General features: G+C 35.3%; 1 protein-coding gene across 10 annotated transcripts in view; it reads right to left on the bottom strand.

Moving 5' to 3' along the window:
- Positions 1–17,850, bottom strand: part of LOC131801382 (filamin-C-like) — a 154,433-nt gene that overhangs the window by 59,743 nt on the left and 76,840 nt on the right. For 7 of the 10 annotated variants that reach the window (XM_059119986.1, XM_059119991.1, XM_059119987.1 and 4 more), the window contains one exon: positions 16,194–16,657. In XM_059119986.1, coding sequence (XP_058975969.1) covers positions 16,194–16,657 — 464 coding nt within the window. Of the gene's footprint in view, positions 1–10,927; positions 11,239–16,193; positions 16,658–17,850 lie in introns of those variants that run through there. The other 3 variants (XM_059119992.1, XM_059119993.1, XM_059119994.1) reach the window with 3 other exon arrangements.

The raw sequence follows: 17,850 nt of genomic DNA, 5'->3' as shown, positions 1-17,850 counted from the left end.
AAAACTTTAAAGCCTCTCTCTAAAATAACTGATCGAAACTAATGATAGACAACAAGTACTAAGTACTCATCTTATCCTCCGCACTATTCATATCTGGGAAAAAGAGCGGTTAATGGGTTGCTAAATAATCGAAACAGGTTTTCATTTAGCCCCATTGCAACCTACAAATGCCATAGATAGAAATCACAATTACCGCAACGCTTAAATGAGCTGCAACAACAATGGAGGTGTGCCATTTTCTTTGAGACATACACCGACATACAAACAATTTTAAAATAATAGAAAAAAAATAATTTATTGGGAAAACTATTTAACAATAGAAAATCAGTTTTTCCTTTGATTTACTCGAAGAAAATGCAAAAAGCACTTGAATGTTTTTTCCTCCATTTCATTGTTACACGTGTGTGTGTTTGTTTCTCTTGTTAGGTTACTGATAAATTGTGAGAACGAAAATTCTTTGTTTTTGTAAGAAACAAAAAAAAAAAAACAACAAAAGAAATTTTCCAACAAGTTGTAGTAGGCACGTATGGGTGAGACCTGCACCTTGCACTTGCTTGGGTACTGTGTATCAATGCGGCCCCCAAACCGGAAGGCGTGCCATCATTTCAAAGGAAATTGTGTTATCTCCTCTATCCGGTTAAGATGTGAAATGTGCGATAACAAGCTGCATTATGACCATTAATATTGAAGGTGTAATTAAGACACCAACATAGTTGAAGAGCGTTTTCATACTTGAATAGCATTTGAAAGTGTCGGTAATTATAAATGATTAATAGATCCAAGATAAACTTCTAATGGAAAAAAGACATTAGGTGCTTAAAATACTAAAGGATAGTGTTGATTTGACATAGCATTGCCACTAAAAGGCAATAAAACGTCTTTTTTGAAAAGGTCTCTCATGTGTACAAGACTTATCTATTTACTTATCAATAGAATATAATTCGAAAGGAGAAGAACTACCGTATATCTTCCAGTTAAGTAATACCTATAAAAGATCTTTAGCTTCAGAAGACCTCTCAGAGAACTACATGTCCAAAGGAAGTAAAGACCTTCTATTTATAAAAGTTTTCGAAGATATATTCTGTGTAAAGAAGTTCTCCTAAAACCTTTTTATACCCTCCACCATACATAGTATGGAGAGTATATTAAGTTCGTCATTCCTTGTTTGTAACTCATCGAAATAATCATTTTAGACACAACAAAGTATATATATTCTTCGTAAAATTCTAAGACGATTTAGTCCTGTCCGTCCGTCTGTTGTAATCACGCTACGGTCTAAACGAATTAAGATAGGAAGCTAAAATTTTGCACAAATCCCTCTTTTGTCTGCAGGCAGGTCAAGTTTGAAGATGGGCTATATCGGTCCACGATATCGTATAGCCCCCATATAACGATACCCTCCGATATTCGGTATTTTGATGATTTTAGCCACATTTTTGAACAGAATTGTCTGATAATCCACACAAGGAGTTGCTTGTAGGTACTTTATCCCTTGGAAGAGAATTATCAATATAGGTCCACAATATCGTATAGCCTCCATATAACGATACCCTCCGATATTCGGTATTTTGATGATTTTAGCCACATTTTGCAACGGAATTGTCTGATAATCCACACCAAGAGTTTCTTGTAGGTACCTTATCCCTTGGAAGATAATTATCTATATAGATCCACGATATCGTGTAGCCCCCATACAACCGATATTCGGTATTTTTATGATTTTAGCCACATTTTGTAATGGAATGGTCTGAAAATCCGCACAAGAAGTTCCTTATGAGTACTTTATCCATTGAAAGAGAATTATCTAATAGGTCCACGATATCATATAACCCCCATATAACGATATCTTCCGATATTCGGAATTTTGATGATTTTACCCACATTTTTCAACGGAGTTTTACCCACATTTTTCAACGGAGTTGTCTGAAAATCCACACAAGGAGTACTTTGTGGGTACTTTATACCTCGGAAGAGACTTATCTATATAGGTCCACACTATCGTATGGCCCCCATATAACGGTACCCCTGATATTCGATGTTTTGATGATCTTAGCCATATTTTCCTATGGTATTGTCTGAAAATACACACAAGGAGTTCTTTGTGAGCACTTTAACCTCTGAAAGGTAATTGTCTATATTGGTCCACAATATCGTATATCCCCTATAAAGTACCTTCCGATATTAGATATGTTAAAGATTTTAACAGAATTTTTAATGGATTTTATTTTTTGAAAATTTTCTAATTCGTTCCAAATGGTGGAGGGTATTCAAAGTACGGCCCGGCCGAACTTACTGCTTTTTTACTTGTTTTGCTTAGAAAACTTCAAGAAGCCCATCAATGTTGAAATGTGAATAAGATGATGGGTTAAAATTTGATTAAAAAAATCTTCAATATACCTTATATCTACAGAAGACCTGCAAGATACCATCTATGTTTAGAAAGCCCGCAAAAAGCAAAGGACAGAAGGCCTGAATGCTATATTTTCTGTATAAAACATCTTCAAGGTATATAGCCACATGTGAACTGGTTTCCACAAAATTAGACACACTTTCTTCCAAACTGAATCTGGTCGTAGGCGCCATAATTTATTTAATTTGGTTTGATATTAAACATTTGTTGGACAAGATGCTTAAAATTGTTTTAAATATTTACGTGAGAGCTTTATCTAAAAATAGTTAGACTTCACCTAACTTCAGATAGCTGTCATTTCTTAGCCACTTGTCCGACAAGCGTACAAAAGCATTTTGTTGAGAATTTTCCAGAATAAAAGGTTATTCGTAATGGAATTTAAGCGTGATAGTGTGATTTCTTTATATTTGGCTGGAAAACCATAAGTGGCTATCGTTAGAGCACTCCAGCATTTAAATAAGAATTAATCTTTTGTGTCTCGTGCCATCTCTCATTACCGTGATACTGGTAGCGTAGCCCGAAGTCAAGGAAGTAGACGGAAGAAATCACCAACATCAGCAGAAATCGATCGAACAATAAAGAAGCGATCCGGGTCGCAGTGGCCGTAATATGACACGTAAGCTGAACATATCACAATATTCCACTCGTCAGATATTGAAAAACGAGCTTGGAATAAAGCCATCGTAATTCCAAAACGTGAAAAAACTTACACCGCAACAGAAGGAAAATAGACTCAAAAGAACTAAAAAGTTGCTTCGCTTGGCCGAAAGTGCTGAACTGCCGAGTTGGGTTTTCTTCGATGAGAAAACATTGGTTGTCCAGCTGTTTGTAAACAAAAAAAATTATCGTGTTTACCTTCCAAATTGTATCTTTTAAATTCGGACTTGTATTACCCATTTGGTGCACAATTATTTTGAAATCGGATAAAGATATATATGGGAGCTATATCCAAATCGGAACCGATATTGATAAAATTAGGCAAAGATATTTCTGAGCTGTATTTCATATATTTCCCTGAATATCGTTGTTAAGGAGTGCATATTACGACTGTGGGTAACAAATATAACAAATCGGATGAACAGTATATATGGGAGCTATAGCTATATCTGAACCGATCTTCACAAAACTTGGCATAAAAATTTGGTCGTAAGTGCCAAATTCCATCCCATTTGGACAAATATTATACGCTTGGGGCACAATATAAAGTAAATCGGACGAAGTTATATATGGGAGCTATATCCAAATCTAAACCGACCTCGGTAAAATTTATCAAATGTCTTTCTGAGCTGTATTTGATATATTTCCCCAAATATTGTTGTTATAGAGTGCATATTACGGCTGCGGAGGACAAAAATAACAAATCGGATATCTGAACCGATTTCGATCAAATTTGGCATTTCTGATCATATGTGCAAAATTCCATACTATTCGGGCTGACATTACACGTTTGGTGCACAATAAAAGGCAAATCGGACGAAGATATATATGGGAGCACTATCTAAATTTTGACCGATTATCTCCAATTTCAATAGGGTTCGTCCTTGGGCCAAACAAATGATTTGTGCTAAATTTCATCTGGATAAGGCAACAAATGCAAACTGTACTTTGTTTACAAAAATACATGGACAGACTGACGGACGGACATGCATAAATCGACTCAGAATGTGATTATATGCAGATCACCACAAGAAACTATGGGTCTATCTCGTTTCCTTTTACCTGTTACAAACAAATGCACAACGACATAATACCCTGACCACCTTGTGGTGTAGGGTATAAAAATGAGGTTTTGGCCAGGAAAAATCAAAACAAATTCTGACTCGGTGACCGCCGTTCGCAACCTGCATAAAAACGTTTTAGCTGATTTTATTCCCTCTTACCTATTTTATGTACATATAGAATAAAAACAGCTAAGAGGAAGTTCAACTTTACATCATTTGGTATCTAATAGATTCCCAATGAATTTCTTACGATTTCTGTACGAATGTCTTTTTGTCATGATTAAAGAGTAAAAAACACTCCTTACATTGGGTTTAATCAATATATTCAAAATCAAAAAACAAAATCAATAAAATAAAACAATGTATGCATGATTCCAAATGGACGTCACCCAGACCAAATGGAACGAACGCATGAATCGCCGATGCTCGTCTCTTGTCCATTGTCTTTGCTATTTCTGTTCTTGTTGTTGTTGTTGTTGAAAAACCAGTTTAATAAACCTTTACGTTTTAGCTGATCGAAAGCAACAAACACAACATTTTTTTTATTTGTGTGGTATTTAATTTCTAGTGGTGGTGGTGTTGTTGTAATAAAACTATTTTTGGTCTGATGGCTAAAAATGAATTTCGAATATAAGAAACGTCTATAAAAGCGTAAGCGGGTTTTGCGGGTTGGCGTGAGATTAGCAACATGTTTGAAACACATTTCGGTGTGTGTTGGTTTGTTTTTTTTTTTTTATGAAAATTAATTGAATTATTATTATGGTTTAAGCTGTATATTCAAATTGAATTTTGAAGAGCACTTGAACTTGCAGAATAATCATTAAAAAAACGCCATCACCAGCAGTCCATATACGTGAATTTAAACAAAAGAGGTGTATGTAGACACTTTTTTCTTTTTTGAATAGGATACAGTATTGATAAAAACGTGACATTATAAAATTATGGTCATCCGCTGCAAGTATTTATTGCAAAAATCCAACAAATATGGCTATTATGTCCATAATGAAGTATCCACAAAAAAAAGCCAATGCATTTTTATGCCGATTAATTGAAGTATGAATGTTAAGTTAATGAACTCTTCATTAAGTTAAGTTGTGGAATGTCATGCAATAACGACGCGAAGCAGAAAAGTGTTACTCCCACTATAAACGTGCTGTTTTGCCACCGAATGTTTTTGATTGAAATATACTGCCTCAAACGAATCTAATTCTGGCGACGATAGTTCTCATTTAGCCTTTTAAGTCATACATTATGAATATGCCGATAGGCAAATATTGACGAGGTGGAATTATTACACGTAGCTCTAAATGAATAAAGCTATTGATAAAGATATAAGTTCGACGGGGTTAACTTTGAATACCCTCCACCATTTCGAACGAATTTGGTAATTTTCAAAATTTTTTCAAATGCCGAATGTAACCGTTTTATTAAGGTCTATTCGATGACGTAGACCTGCATCATGAAATTATATGGGGCCAATTTTCTGTCTTAGACTGTAGTATCCATTACGAACTGCAAATACAAAATTTGAAGCAATTTCTGTGAATAATGTTGTTAAAATCATCATAATACCGAATATCGGGAGGTACCGTTATATGGGGGCTATACGAAGACGTGGACCTGCACAGCCAATTTTCTGTCTTAGACTGTAGTATTCATTACGAACTGCAAATACCAAACTTGAAACAATTCCGGCGAATAATGTTGCTAAAATCATCAAAATACGGAATATCGAGAGGTACCGTTGTATGGGGGCTATACCAAAACGTTGACCTACATGGCCCTTTTTCAATACCAAAAGTACTGCAGACAAAGTAAGGTTCTATCAACGTACTTCATTTCGTTCGGAAGCTAGAGACGACAGACGGACAGATATCGCTAAATCGACATAGAATTTTATGCCGATCAAGAATATATATACTTTGTGGGGTCTAAAATATATATTTCGAGTTGTTACAAACGAAATGACAAACTTAATGTATCCTCCATACCATAGTGGAGGGTATAAAAATGATTGGACAATCATTAGATTGTTTGATCCTTTCGATTTTCAGCAAAGGTCCCTTCGATTTGGACAGGTATACCCATTAAAAACCAATCTAGATTTTACAAATTGAGCAATTTTAGCACAAATAGACCTTCGTACGATATATGTTTAAAGGATATTTATGCTAAAATTGCTCAATTTGTAAAATCTAGATTGATTTTTAACGGGTATATCTTTCCAATATTGATGGAATGAAAATGCATGGATCAATATATTAGCAGGTTGTAGAAGAAAATTTAGCATTTTAATCAAAATGAGCAAAAATGTTACGATTGAGTTAAATATGTTTTTAAAAGCGTTTAGTGAATTGGAAAAAAACGTATCTGGGAGTGATAAGTTTGAAAAGTAATTTTAGAGTAATTCAACTTTTTCTTGCACAATAACAAATTTCGAAACTTTCCGAACATACCTCGTATAAGTTGATAAAGTTGTAAAGATATTCAGAGGCCTATATATTTTTTGAATTTTTATACCCTACACCACATAGTGGTAAGGGTATTATGTCTTTGTGCATTTGTTTGTAACATGGAGAAGGAAACGAGATAGACCCATAGTTACTTTTGAGAACCTTCATAGAATCACTTTCTGAGTCGATTTATGCATGTCAGTCCGTCTGTCCGTCCGTCCGTCTGACCATGTATTCTTGTGAACAAAATGCAGGTCGCATTTATTATCCGATTGAGATGAAATTTTCCAAACAATATTTTTTTGGCCCAAGGACGAACCCTATTGAAATTGGTGAGAATCGGATCAAATTTAGATATAGCTCCCATATATATCTTCATCCGATTTCGGGTTAAATGTGCATTAAATACCCACTATCAGTCCAAATTACCTGAATTTTGGCACACCCAACCGAGTTCGGCCTAGAAGCAAGTATATCAAATTTGGAGAAAATCGGTTCAGATAAAGCTATAGCTCCCATATATATCTTTCATTCGATTTGGTGTTTAAGCCTCTCACATTCGTAATATGCACTCCACAAAAATGATATTTGGCACCAGATATAAGATACAGCCCAGAAATAGCTGTTTGTAATTTTATCGAAATCAGTTCAGATTTGGATATAGCTCCCATATATATCTTCATCCGATTTCGGGTTAATTGTGCACCAAATGGCCGATATAAGTCCAAATGGACTGAATTTTAGTACATCGGACCAAATTCAGCCTAGAAGCAAGTATATCAAATTTAGTGAAAATCGGTTCAGATATAGATATAGCAACCATATATATGTTTCATCCGATTTAGAGTTTTAGTCCCATACATTCGTAATATTCACTACACAACCGTGATATTTGGTACCAGGTATTAGATGGAGCACAGGAATAGCTGTTTTAAATTTTATCGAAATCGGTTCAGATTTGGATATAGCTCTCATATATATCTTCATCCGATTTCGGGTTAAATGTGCACTAAATGGTCAATATCAGCCCAAATCACCAGTCTAGAAGAAACCCGGTTCAGAGATAGCTATAGTTCGTAAAATGGACGATAGAATTAGATAGATTTTGATTTTGTACCAAATATCTCATAGAGCTCTGAAATGCCCTGTATAAACCTTTTTACGAGAGCTCTACTAAATGTGCATAGTGGTGTAGGGTATCATATAGTCGGCCCCGCCCGACTTTTGAGCTTTCCTTACTGGTTTAAATAGATAATATGGACATCATTTATGTATCATTTTAATCAATCAAGATTCTGCTAACAGATATTTAGAGGTTTTTATTAATGCAAGAAAGCCTATTAGAAAAATGTTGAGCAGAAGCGCTCATTTTATGCCTTGTGAAACCTTTTTGAATTGGAAAACAGCCAACATAGGTGCATTATACTGTAGTATGAGTACTTTAATAGTGCAATTATTGGATTTTAAGAAATAATGAAATATCTCCTAGGACAAGAGAATTTATTTAAGCAACCCTCGTACAATGAAGAGATCTCGACGGACTTCTGTCCGCAAAAGACCTTTTTAATTTCAAATTAGACACAAAAGTTATGGTCAATTTCACCCCCTATATATTTCTGCTGACCATCCAAATTGATTGGCTTCTTCCTTGTCAATTGCAAAATCAATAACATTTTCTGTTTTTGTTCCATTTCACCATCTAAATATTTTGCGATCGTCTCCAAAAGCAATATTCTGACCCTAAGTCTTTGGAAAATTTCGTGAAGATAGAGATATATTTGAGACTTTTAGCACGCATGAAGATCGACTAAGCTCGGCGATGGATAGGGAGGTCCATATATAACATCATGGGGCTATTGCCCATGAAGTCCTTTGAACATTTTTATCCAACGGTAAAAATTGTCACACAAAATAGAGGGGCATCCATTAAAAGCAAAAATTTTTAGCGATGTTGAACTGCAAGATCTCAATGTGGTCTTCTAAGGGGAACTACATTTATGAATAAATCCCGGAAAGTCCTCTTTTCGACTTGGTTTTGTGTGAAATAATTTCTCTTCTGATATTATTCCAAATCTAAATCGTATCTATTTCTATTTTGGTAATCTGCCCTTAGAAAACACCCAGAGATCATCTATCACATTTCATTTTTAAAGGGGCACTGTCTTAAGAGGACTGCTTAAATGCTATATTTGCTATATTTCTCTGTATACAAAGCATTACTTATATGTGCTATATTCTGAAAATAATTCCACAATAACTTCAAATGATCTTACTGATCTGACCAGAACAATTTATCGTATTTCTATAATACATTATTAATGACGAGTAGTTTGAGCACAGCACTCCTGTAGTGACTGTAAGGATTAATTCCTCCCTTGACTCATTCGATATTTTGAGAAATATAGCGAGTTATCCCCGTCTTGTAGCTCAAAGTCAACGTATTGTTAATACAGGATAGTTACAAGGATAATGTTCAACCGTACATCTCTTTGATTCTGCAACTGCAACGATGGACATTGTATGACAAATTTGACCATAGATAATACATTTTTGCGAACAGAAGAATATTCCAACTCACTGTCCGATTCCGTTCAGAACTTTAAAATGGATAGCTATACCAAAATATCCTTTGAAAATTCTGGAACGATGGAATGTGGCTGTTTTAGTCCCCCAATCTAATTATACCCTACACCACAAGGTGGTCAGGGTATTATGTCTTTGTGCATTTGTTTGTAACAGGCAAAAGGAAACGAGATAGACCCATAGTTCCTTTTGATGATCTGCATAGAATCACATTCTGAGTCGATTTATGCATGTCCGTCCGTCTGTCCGTCTGTCCATGTATTTTTGTAAACAAAGTACAGGTCGCATTTATTGCCCGATCCAGATGAAATTTTGCACAGATCATTTGTTTGGCCCAAGAACGAACCCTATTGAAATTGGAGGTAATCGGTCAAAATTTAGATATAGCTCCCATATATATGTTCGTCCGATTTGCCTTTTATTGTGCACCAAACGTGTAATATCAGCCCGAATTGTGTGGAATTTTCAACGCCCAAATTAGGCCTGAAAATAAATATGCCAAATTTGATCGAAATCGGTTCAGATATAGCTATAGCTTCCATATATATTGTTCATCCGATTTGTTATTTTTGTCCACCACCGCCGTAATATGCACTCTGCAACAACAATATTTGGGGAAATATATCAAATACAGCTCAGAAATACATTTGCTAAATTTTATCGAGATCGGTTCAGATTTGGATATAGCTCCCATATAATGTCTAATATTTGTCCAAATGGGATGGAATTCGGTACTTACGACCGAATTGAGTCTAGAAGCTAGTATGTCAAATTTGGTGAAGATAGGTTCAGATATAGCTATAGCTTCCATATATATTTTTCATCCGATTTGTTATATTTGTTACCCACAACAGTAATATGCACTCCGTAACAACGATATTCAGGGAAATATATAAAATACAGCTCAGAAATATCTTCGCCAAATTTTATCAAGATCGGTTCAGATTTGGATATAGCTCCCATATATATTTTTATCTGATTTTAAATTAATTGTGCACCAAATGGGCAATACAATTCCGAATTTAAAAGATACAAATGCTTCGGCATATTTAGTCCTTTGAACTTTAAATAATAATTATAATCATAGCGTGTATGATTGAATTCTCCCATAAAAACTTTTAAATGTTAGGTGGAGCTCTACTAAATTAGCAAAGTGGTGTAGGGTATCATAAAGTCGGCCCCGCCCGACTTTAAGACTTTCTTTACTGGTTTTTATTTCGAAAATCTAAAAAAATTCCCATAATCTCATATAATAACCCTTTAAAATCTATGGACACTGACGACAACTATTTAGCTGCCAACATTTGCATAGGTTTGGTATTAAACGTTTGCTGCTGTTCTTGTTGTTGTTATTTGGTTTTATACCAAAGACAACGTTGTCAGAATAACCAGACAGAGAGACAGCCCGCCAGATAGCAGAGGCAACTTTGGCCCCAGAGCAGCACAGAGAGAAACGGGTAAGAAACACAAATGACTTCTTGTTGTTGTTTTTTATTTTTTTTTTATTATTATTTTGTTTTTGCTTTTGAATTGAGGTTTCATTTGAGAATGTGATCATGCTTAAAGAATTTGTTACGATAAATTTAATTAACATTTTTTTCGAAAAGGTTGGTATTTTTGACGAAAATTGTTAAGGCAAACAGCTGGCAATTGATGGAAGATTTGGAATTTGGTTTAGTTATTCTGTATTCAATAAAAAATGTTTTAATTTATTTTTTCTTCTGCTTGTATTTTTTTAGGAGACATTATGAGGCACACACATTTTGTTTTATAAAATAAGGCGCCGCGTTGTTTCACGTTTCGTTGGTAAATTCGTTCATACATTCGCGAAGCCGCCGTAAATATTTTCACTTTGTATTTATTTATTATTTGTATTTTTGACGGAGTGCGGGGGAATACACGCTCTCAATTCGTTGTTTGGATATCAGATAACAAAGGTATGCGTTTTTATTTTTTGGAAAAGCAACAACACACAAATATCTATTTATTTTCAGATGCGTTCGATTCGTTAAGGCGAATATTTTGTATTTTCCGTTGACGTGTCAGTTTGGTTAAAAACGCGATTTCATACTGCCGGCTCTAAGTTTAAGCCTTGCTTTAGCATGCCTGTATTGCCCACAATAAAAATACGAGTTGGATACTCTCTCTCTCTCTCTGCTTTCGACTCTCACATGCTCACTTGGCCAGAAAAGATCACATTTTTATCTACACAAAGAATAAAACACACCTTAACCACTCAGGAGAGAGAGAATCAAAGAGCAGCAAAAAAAAAAAACAACAACCACAATAATAATTTGTTTCTCTGGAACAATCGTTCACAACTGCATATGAAGCATCTGTTCTTCGGCCCACCCCTCCTGCCATAATGCATTTCACCCTGGTGACTAAGCCCTAATTAATAAAGAGTGTTCCCCTCGTTCTCTTCGACACACAAACACACACCTGTTGACGCTGGGGTTTCCACACCTATTTTCAGGCACTAAAAACGTTGCAGATACTCAACAAGTATTTGTATGTGTATACACGGATACTGTAATGTTACAACTATAGATAATTATCTTGCCATTTTAAAAGAGTATCTTTGAGATACATACTTGTTTGTTTATAAGGCGAATTACAAAGTCAAGCGAATTTAAACGCACAGTTTGAGAGCAACTATGGATTGTGGCCATGCTAAATGCTAACGCCGAAATGAAGCAAAAGATAAAGGTGAAAAATTAGATAAATACACATTGTCGATGGTTTGTGTACGGACTAGAATAAAACATTTGAGCACCACTGGGGTTACTGTCATTACTTATGATAAAGACCGACCGAATACACACAACTTGTTTGATGCGAACAAATAATTAGTTTAATCCTTTGTGGCTAAAATGGAATACCTGTGACAAACACACAATATTGTTTCAATGGGTGAAGATTGAGGTATGAAATGTAGAGGATATGTTTATAATTTTTGTGAACGTGATTTTGTTGAACGTTCTATAAATAAGTCCAAAGCGGTTGAAAAACTATATAGTATGTAGTACAGTTATATAGGAGCTATATAAAAATGTTAAAATATTTTTGCAGAAATATAAAAGATTTTCGGTCTGAAACGGTATTACTATGTGGAGACAATATCAAACCGGGGCAAATGTTCATTAAGGGACTTCTCACTCATAACTGATTTTAAGCGTTATAGATGGTAGTACCTGAGTTATTGAGCACCTCGAAATGTGTATACTTGTGAAAGCACAGGAAGTGAGAAGAAGTGAGCATCATAAACCAGGAAAGAAAGTCTTAAAGTCGGGCGGGGCTGACTTTATGATACCCTACACCACTTTGGTAATTTAGTAGATTTTTAAAAGTTTTTTATTGAGAGAATTCAATCATACACGCTATGATTCAAATTATAATTTAAAGTTCAGAGGACTAAATATGCCGAAACATTTGTATCTTTTAAATTCGGACTTGTATTGCCCATTTGGCGCACAATTAATTTGAAATCAGATAAAGATAGATATGGGAGCTATATCCAAATCGGAACCGATCTCGATAAAATTTGGCAAAGATATTTCTGGGCTGCATTTGATATGTTTCCCTGAATATCGTTGTTACGGAGTGCATATTACGGCTGTGGGTAAAAAATATAACAAATCGGATGAACAATATATATGGGAGCTATAGCTATACCTGAACCGATCTTCACCAAATTCGACATACTAGATTCTAGATTCATTTCGGTCGTAAGTGCCAAATTCCATAACATTTGTAAATCGCATGAAGTTATATATGGGAGCTATATCCAAATCTGACCCGATCTCGATAAAATTTAACAAAGCTATTTCTGAGCTGTATTTGATATATTTCCCCAAATATTGTTGTTACAGAGTGCATAATACGGCTACGGAGGACAAAAAGAAAGTGATTCTATGCAGATCATCAAAAGAAACTATGGGTCTTTTTGCCCGTTACAAACAAATGCACAAAGACATAATACCCTGGCGTAGGGTATAAAACGTGGGATTGTAACGTTTGCAAACATATGGGCTTTTTATACCCTACAATACTATGTGTTGGGAGTATTACAAGTTTGATTGGGCCAAAAATTATGTAACACCTCGAAATATTGTTTTCCCATATAGGAAAGCATATATGGATCTTCCTATCTCGCCGAGCTGAGTCGATCTAGCTATGTATGTCAATCCGTCCGTTTATTTGTCCATATTAATTTTTAATCACTCTACAGATCGCAATTATGGCACGAAATTTTGAATAAAAGTGGGCTAGGGCCAGAATCGCATAATATTTAGAATTGGAAATGGACCAAAAATTAAAAAAATATTCAGATTTTGCACTTGCTCTACAGGCTGATTTATAGACCAACTGAAGTTAGCATGAGACTAGATCTTAGGGCTGGGGAGAAAACTTCCAATTTTAATGGTCATCGGGTAATATTTAGTGGGTGAAATATACCATAACATTTGTGTTAAATAAAAGTCAAATTTTCCATTAAACCACGAATATTTTTAATCCCGGTGAAATCACAAATAGACGAACAGGTCAATTGTGACCGTATATGCCGATGGTAAATATATCGGATATATATATATAGCAAAATATATATACAATGTATATATACAAAGGAAAGGGATGTTAGCCGGAGTGCTTATATCTCAAGCATAGTTGGACCGATTTTGACAAATTTTGTCAATTCAGAATGCCCTCTTGGGACAAAAGAATAAAATCTAAAAAAAAAGTCGCATAAAAAGATGTCAATAATGATGTTAATATAGATTTTGTAGTATTTTGTGACATTTTTTTGATTTTTTTATATTTGTTATCGCATGCGATTTTTTTCAATTCTAAATTAACGAAAACAGAGCAAATGAACCAAAAACAGAAAAAATTTCCTGACCATACAATTGAAGCCAATCGACAAGTCATAGAAGAGAGTTGAGAACAGAAAAAATTCTAGCATTTGGGATGACCATTGCATTATATTTAGGTGTAAAATGCACCACAAAAACTAACAGCACGACGGAGTGCGTAAATATTGGGCAAATGTCCCTGGTCACGATCCTTACGAAAATTTTCATGAGGGTAGGGTTAGGCTCAGAAGGGCCAAGCCTATCGTTTTTAAAGAAGTACGCAAAAATGTTGGGGGTTGCAAAGGACCAACTACTAAAAATGTTTTTGATTTTGCAGCCGTTATAAAGGTCACAATAGAAACAAAAGGACACGAAATCTCGCAGGAAGTTTAAGTTTAGGGCAGCGGATAGATTGGACCACTTCTTTTGTGTGAAAAGTACTAAATTTCCATTCTACCAATTGAGAACATATTGTAGTGTTGTAAGGTATCACATGGTCGGCCCCGCACGACCATAGCCTTTGCTAACTTGTTTATATAAAACTGTAACCCAAATAAAAGTACTCATATGCATATTAAATGCTTTACGAGTGGTCCAATATTGTAGATATGCTCCAAAGCGATGAGGTATTCCGAAAATATCTTCTAACCGTGGAAAACCTTAGGAACGTCCTTCAAAGTCTGAAAAAGTCTTCCATATGATATCAAAAAATTGTTTAGTATTTGAAGTATAGAGAAGTTAAAAAAGTCTTATACGTTTAGATGTTTTTTAAAAAGGTAATCTACCTCGAAGTGGTATTTTATATATAAATGATTTCAATGTAGAAGCCTCGAGTTCAATCTACTAACTATAGAGCAAATTGAGACAAATGTCTTATATCTTAAAATGCTTAAAGAAAATTTTTCTATCTCTTCGTTCTATCCATAGAAGACCTCAAAAGGACGTTATGTGTATGAAAGGTCTAAGGAAAGACAGATCTAGGAACAAAGCAATGAGCAAAGGTTAAAAGTCGGGCTGGGCAGACTATATGATACCCTACACCACATTGCGCATTTAGTAGGGCTTCCGTAAAAAGAAATATATTATATTGGAAATTTATGTGAGGTAGATCATACCAACTATGAACCATATTTAAATGCGTATTTTGGCTTTGACTCTGAATCGATTTTCAACAAATTTGACGGAGGATTTTTTACCTCTATTACCAAATAACATTGCTCCATGGTGCATCATGATACGTCTTCGGTAAGAATTATATTGGAAATATTTATTGGAGCAAAATATATACTGGACCGAGTTTCTTCAAATGAAAAATCCCGTTGAATATGAAAAAAAACCTACACAATTTGGGATAATATTACATATATGGAGAACAATAACCGCAGAATCAGATGAAGATATATATCGAAGCAATATACAACTCTGAGCCGATCGCGATAAAATTTGGCAGATGTCCGGTATAGAATACCATTGTTGTGGAATGCAACAAATCGGATGAAACATATATATGAGGGCTTTAGCTATATCTAACCAATTGCGACCAAATTTGAAGTACTTGTTTCTATAATAAATGCAGTCGGAATAGTCAAAATTCTGTCCATTTGGGCTGATATTAGCCTTTGTAGCACAATCAACCTGAAATCGGATAAAGATATATATGGGAGCTATATCTAAATCTGATCAGATCTCGATAAAATTTGACAAAGCTATATCTGAACCGATTTTCTTCAAATTTCAAGTACTTTTTTCTAGGCTGAATTCGGTCGGGTTTCAGCACACACCCTATTTTGAAGAATATTACACTTTTGGTGCATAACAAGATTGAAATCGGACGAAGATAATTATGGGAGCTATATCTAAATTGGGGCCGATTATCACCATTTTGAATAGGGTTCGTGCTTGGGCCAAACAACTGATTTGTGGAAAATTTAATATCACACAATAAGTGCGACCTGTACATTGTATATGGACAGACGGACGACTCAGAATGTGATTCTATGCAGATCATCAAAAGGAGTTATGGGGAGCGAATTGTAAATCGGTTTTTAATTAAAAAATATATATATTTTAATTGAAGACCTTATTACTAAGGACCTTCTATTAGAGAAATTTGCTTTCAAAATAATAATTAATTTTTATTTACTAATGTTGAGCTGCACATGCTCTCACTTACCTGGTATAGTTTCGCCATTGAAGGTTATTTGGACGGTGTGAGTGCCCGGTTCATGCGGTGTAAAGCTGGCAATGAAACGTTGACCACCCAACGAACGGACGGACGATGTAACCCGTCCACCATTAACTAGAATTTCCAAATTTCCCGAACCGGCTTTGGAGCCATCAATTTCAAATTCGACAGGGCGACCAATTGCCCCATTGGGTATGTCTTGGACACGGATAGCTTTGGCGCCAGTTATGCCAGTTGTTGCGGTCGCTGTAGAACTTTCTATGGGGCGAAATCGAGACAAGGAGCTGTAGCCATAATTCCCACCGCCACCGCCAATGGTATTACCTCCGTTCGAAGTGGAGGAGCTTTCGGTAACGATTTGTTGACTGGACTCTTTGACGGTGCGTGTATAGCCGCCCGATTTGTCGGTGTAAGTGTTGTTCGATTGTGACTTGACCGTGATGGCACTGGGTCTGTGAAGAAGGAGACCATTTTGAAAATATTACAGATTAGAACATTTTCTACAAATACCCTTCATAGCCAGGCTGAACTGAATATTTTTTATTGAAAATTATATGAACGATTTTCTATGGGACAACTGTGTTCAGCCAAGCTGACCTAAAATATTCTCTCAAAAGTTGTGTTCAACCAAGCTAAATTAACAATTTTCCATTGGAAATTGTGCTCAGCCGGGCTATATAGAAACTTTTCTTTGGAAAATCGTACTCATACTTTGCGGATTTGGAAATTTTCAATTTCTAATCCACACGAACATAATCCCCAATACATACAATACAGTTATGCGGATTATGACCATTGTTTTCTTTTGGTCATAAACCTCTAATAAAATGTAGATTTTATCCAAAAAGGAATCTGCCCTAATTCCCAGAAAACAGCGGACATAAACCCAATTATGGGGTATTTATTTTTAACCTGATTACGACAAAGATTTTTTTTGTGGGCGAAATACCGGGCTATTCGACCTGAATACAAAATCCGGGCTTTATCCGGTTCTAAAAAACTGTACAAAATGTGCATCATTTGAAAGTTAATGGAAATTCCTATCCAACAATGGGTTAAATTATGGGATTTTTGAACCGGCTCGTGAGCAACACAAGAAAATTTGTGTTTTTGTATCGAAACTTTTTGTCCAAAATTGACCCATTATGGGGTATTAAGATCCACATACTATATTATAGGTTATACTCTTGCTTTTCCAAAATGGTGCCAAATGTGCTGATATCTCTTGTAGTTGCGAATATATTAGTCATAAAAATTATGAAATTGAGATTTTTTCCAATTATATTTATTTAACATTTTTAAAAAACCGGGCTTCGGCCTCGGCTTAAGATTTTTTTCTCGGGTGTGACCATCATCAGCTGCGGGATCCATATTTTTCAAAATTTTATAACTTTGGTATGTAGTAGGTCTTCGTCCGGGGCTTAAAATTTTCTCCTTTGGAGTATGTTCAACACTGGCTATGCGATCCACATCTTATCTAAACTTCTGTTGTAAGTAGCCGATCTTTGACTTTAAAGTCAACATCTTTGGAGCTACAAGCGTCATCATCACCACATGTGGGATAGGTATTTCTATTGGCTTTCAAATGTGACCTATTTTGTAAATTTCAGTTTGGTAAATCCGGATAACACCCGGATTTTGTATC

The sequence above is a fragment of the Musca domestica genome, unplaced genomic scaffold (assembly GCF_030504385.1).
Source record: "Musca domestica strain aabys unplaced genomic scaffold, Musca_domestica.polishedcontigs.V.1.1 16, whole genome shotgun sequence".
NCBI classification, from domain to species: domain Eukaryota; kingdom Metazoa; phylum Arthropoda; class Insecta; order Diptera; family Muscidae; genus Musca; species Musca domestica.
This window is presented reverse-complemented; position numbering and strand designations above follow the sequence as displayed.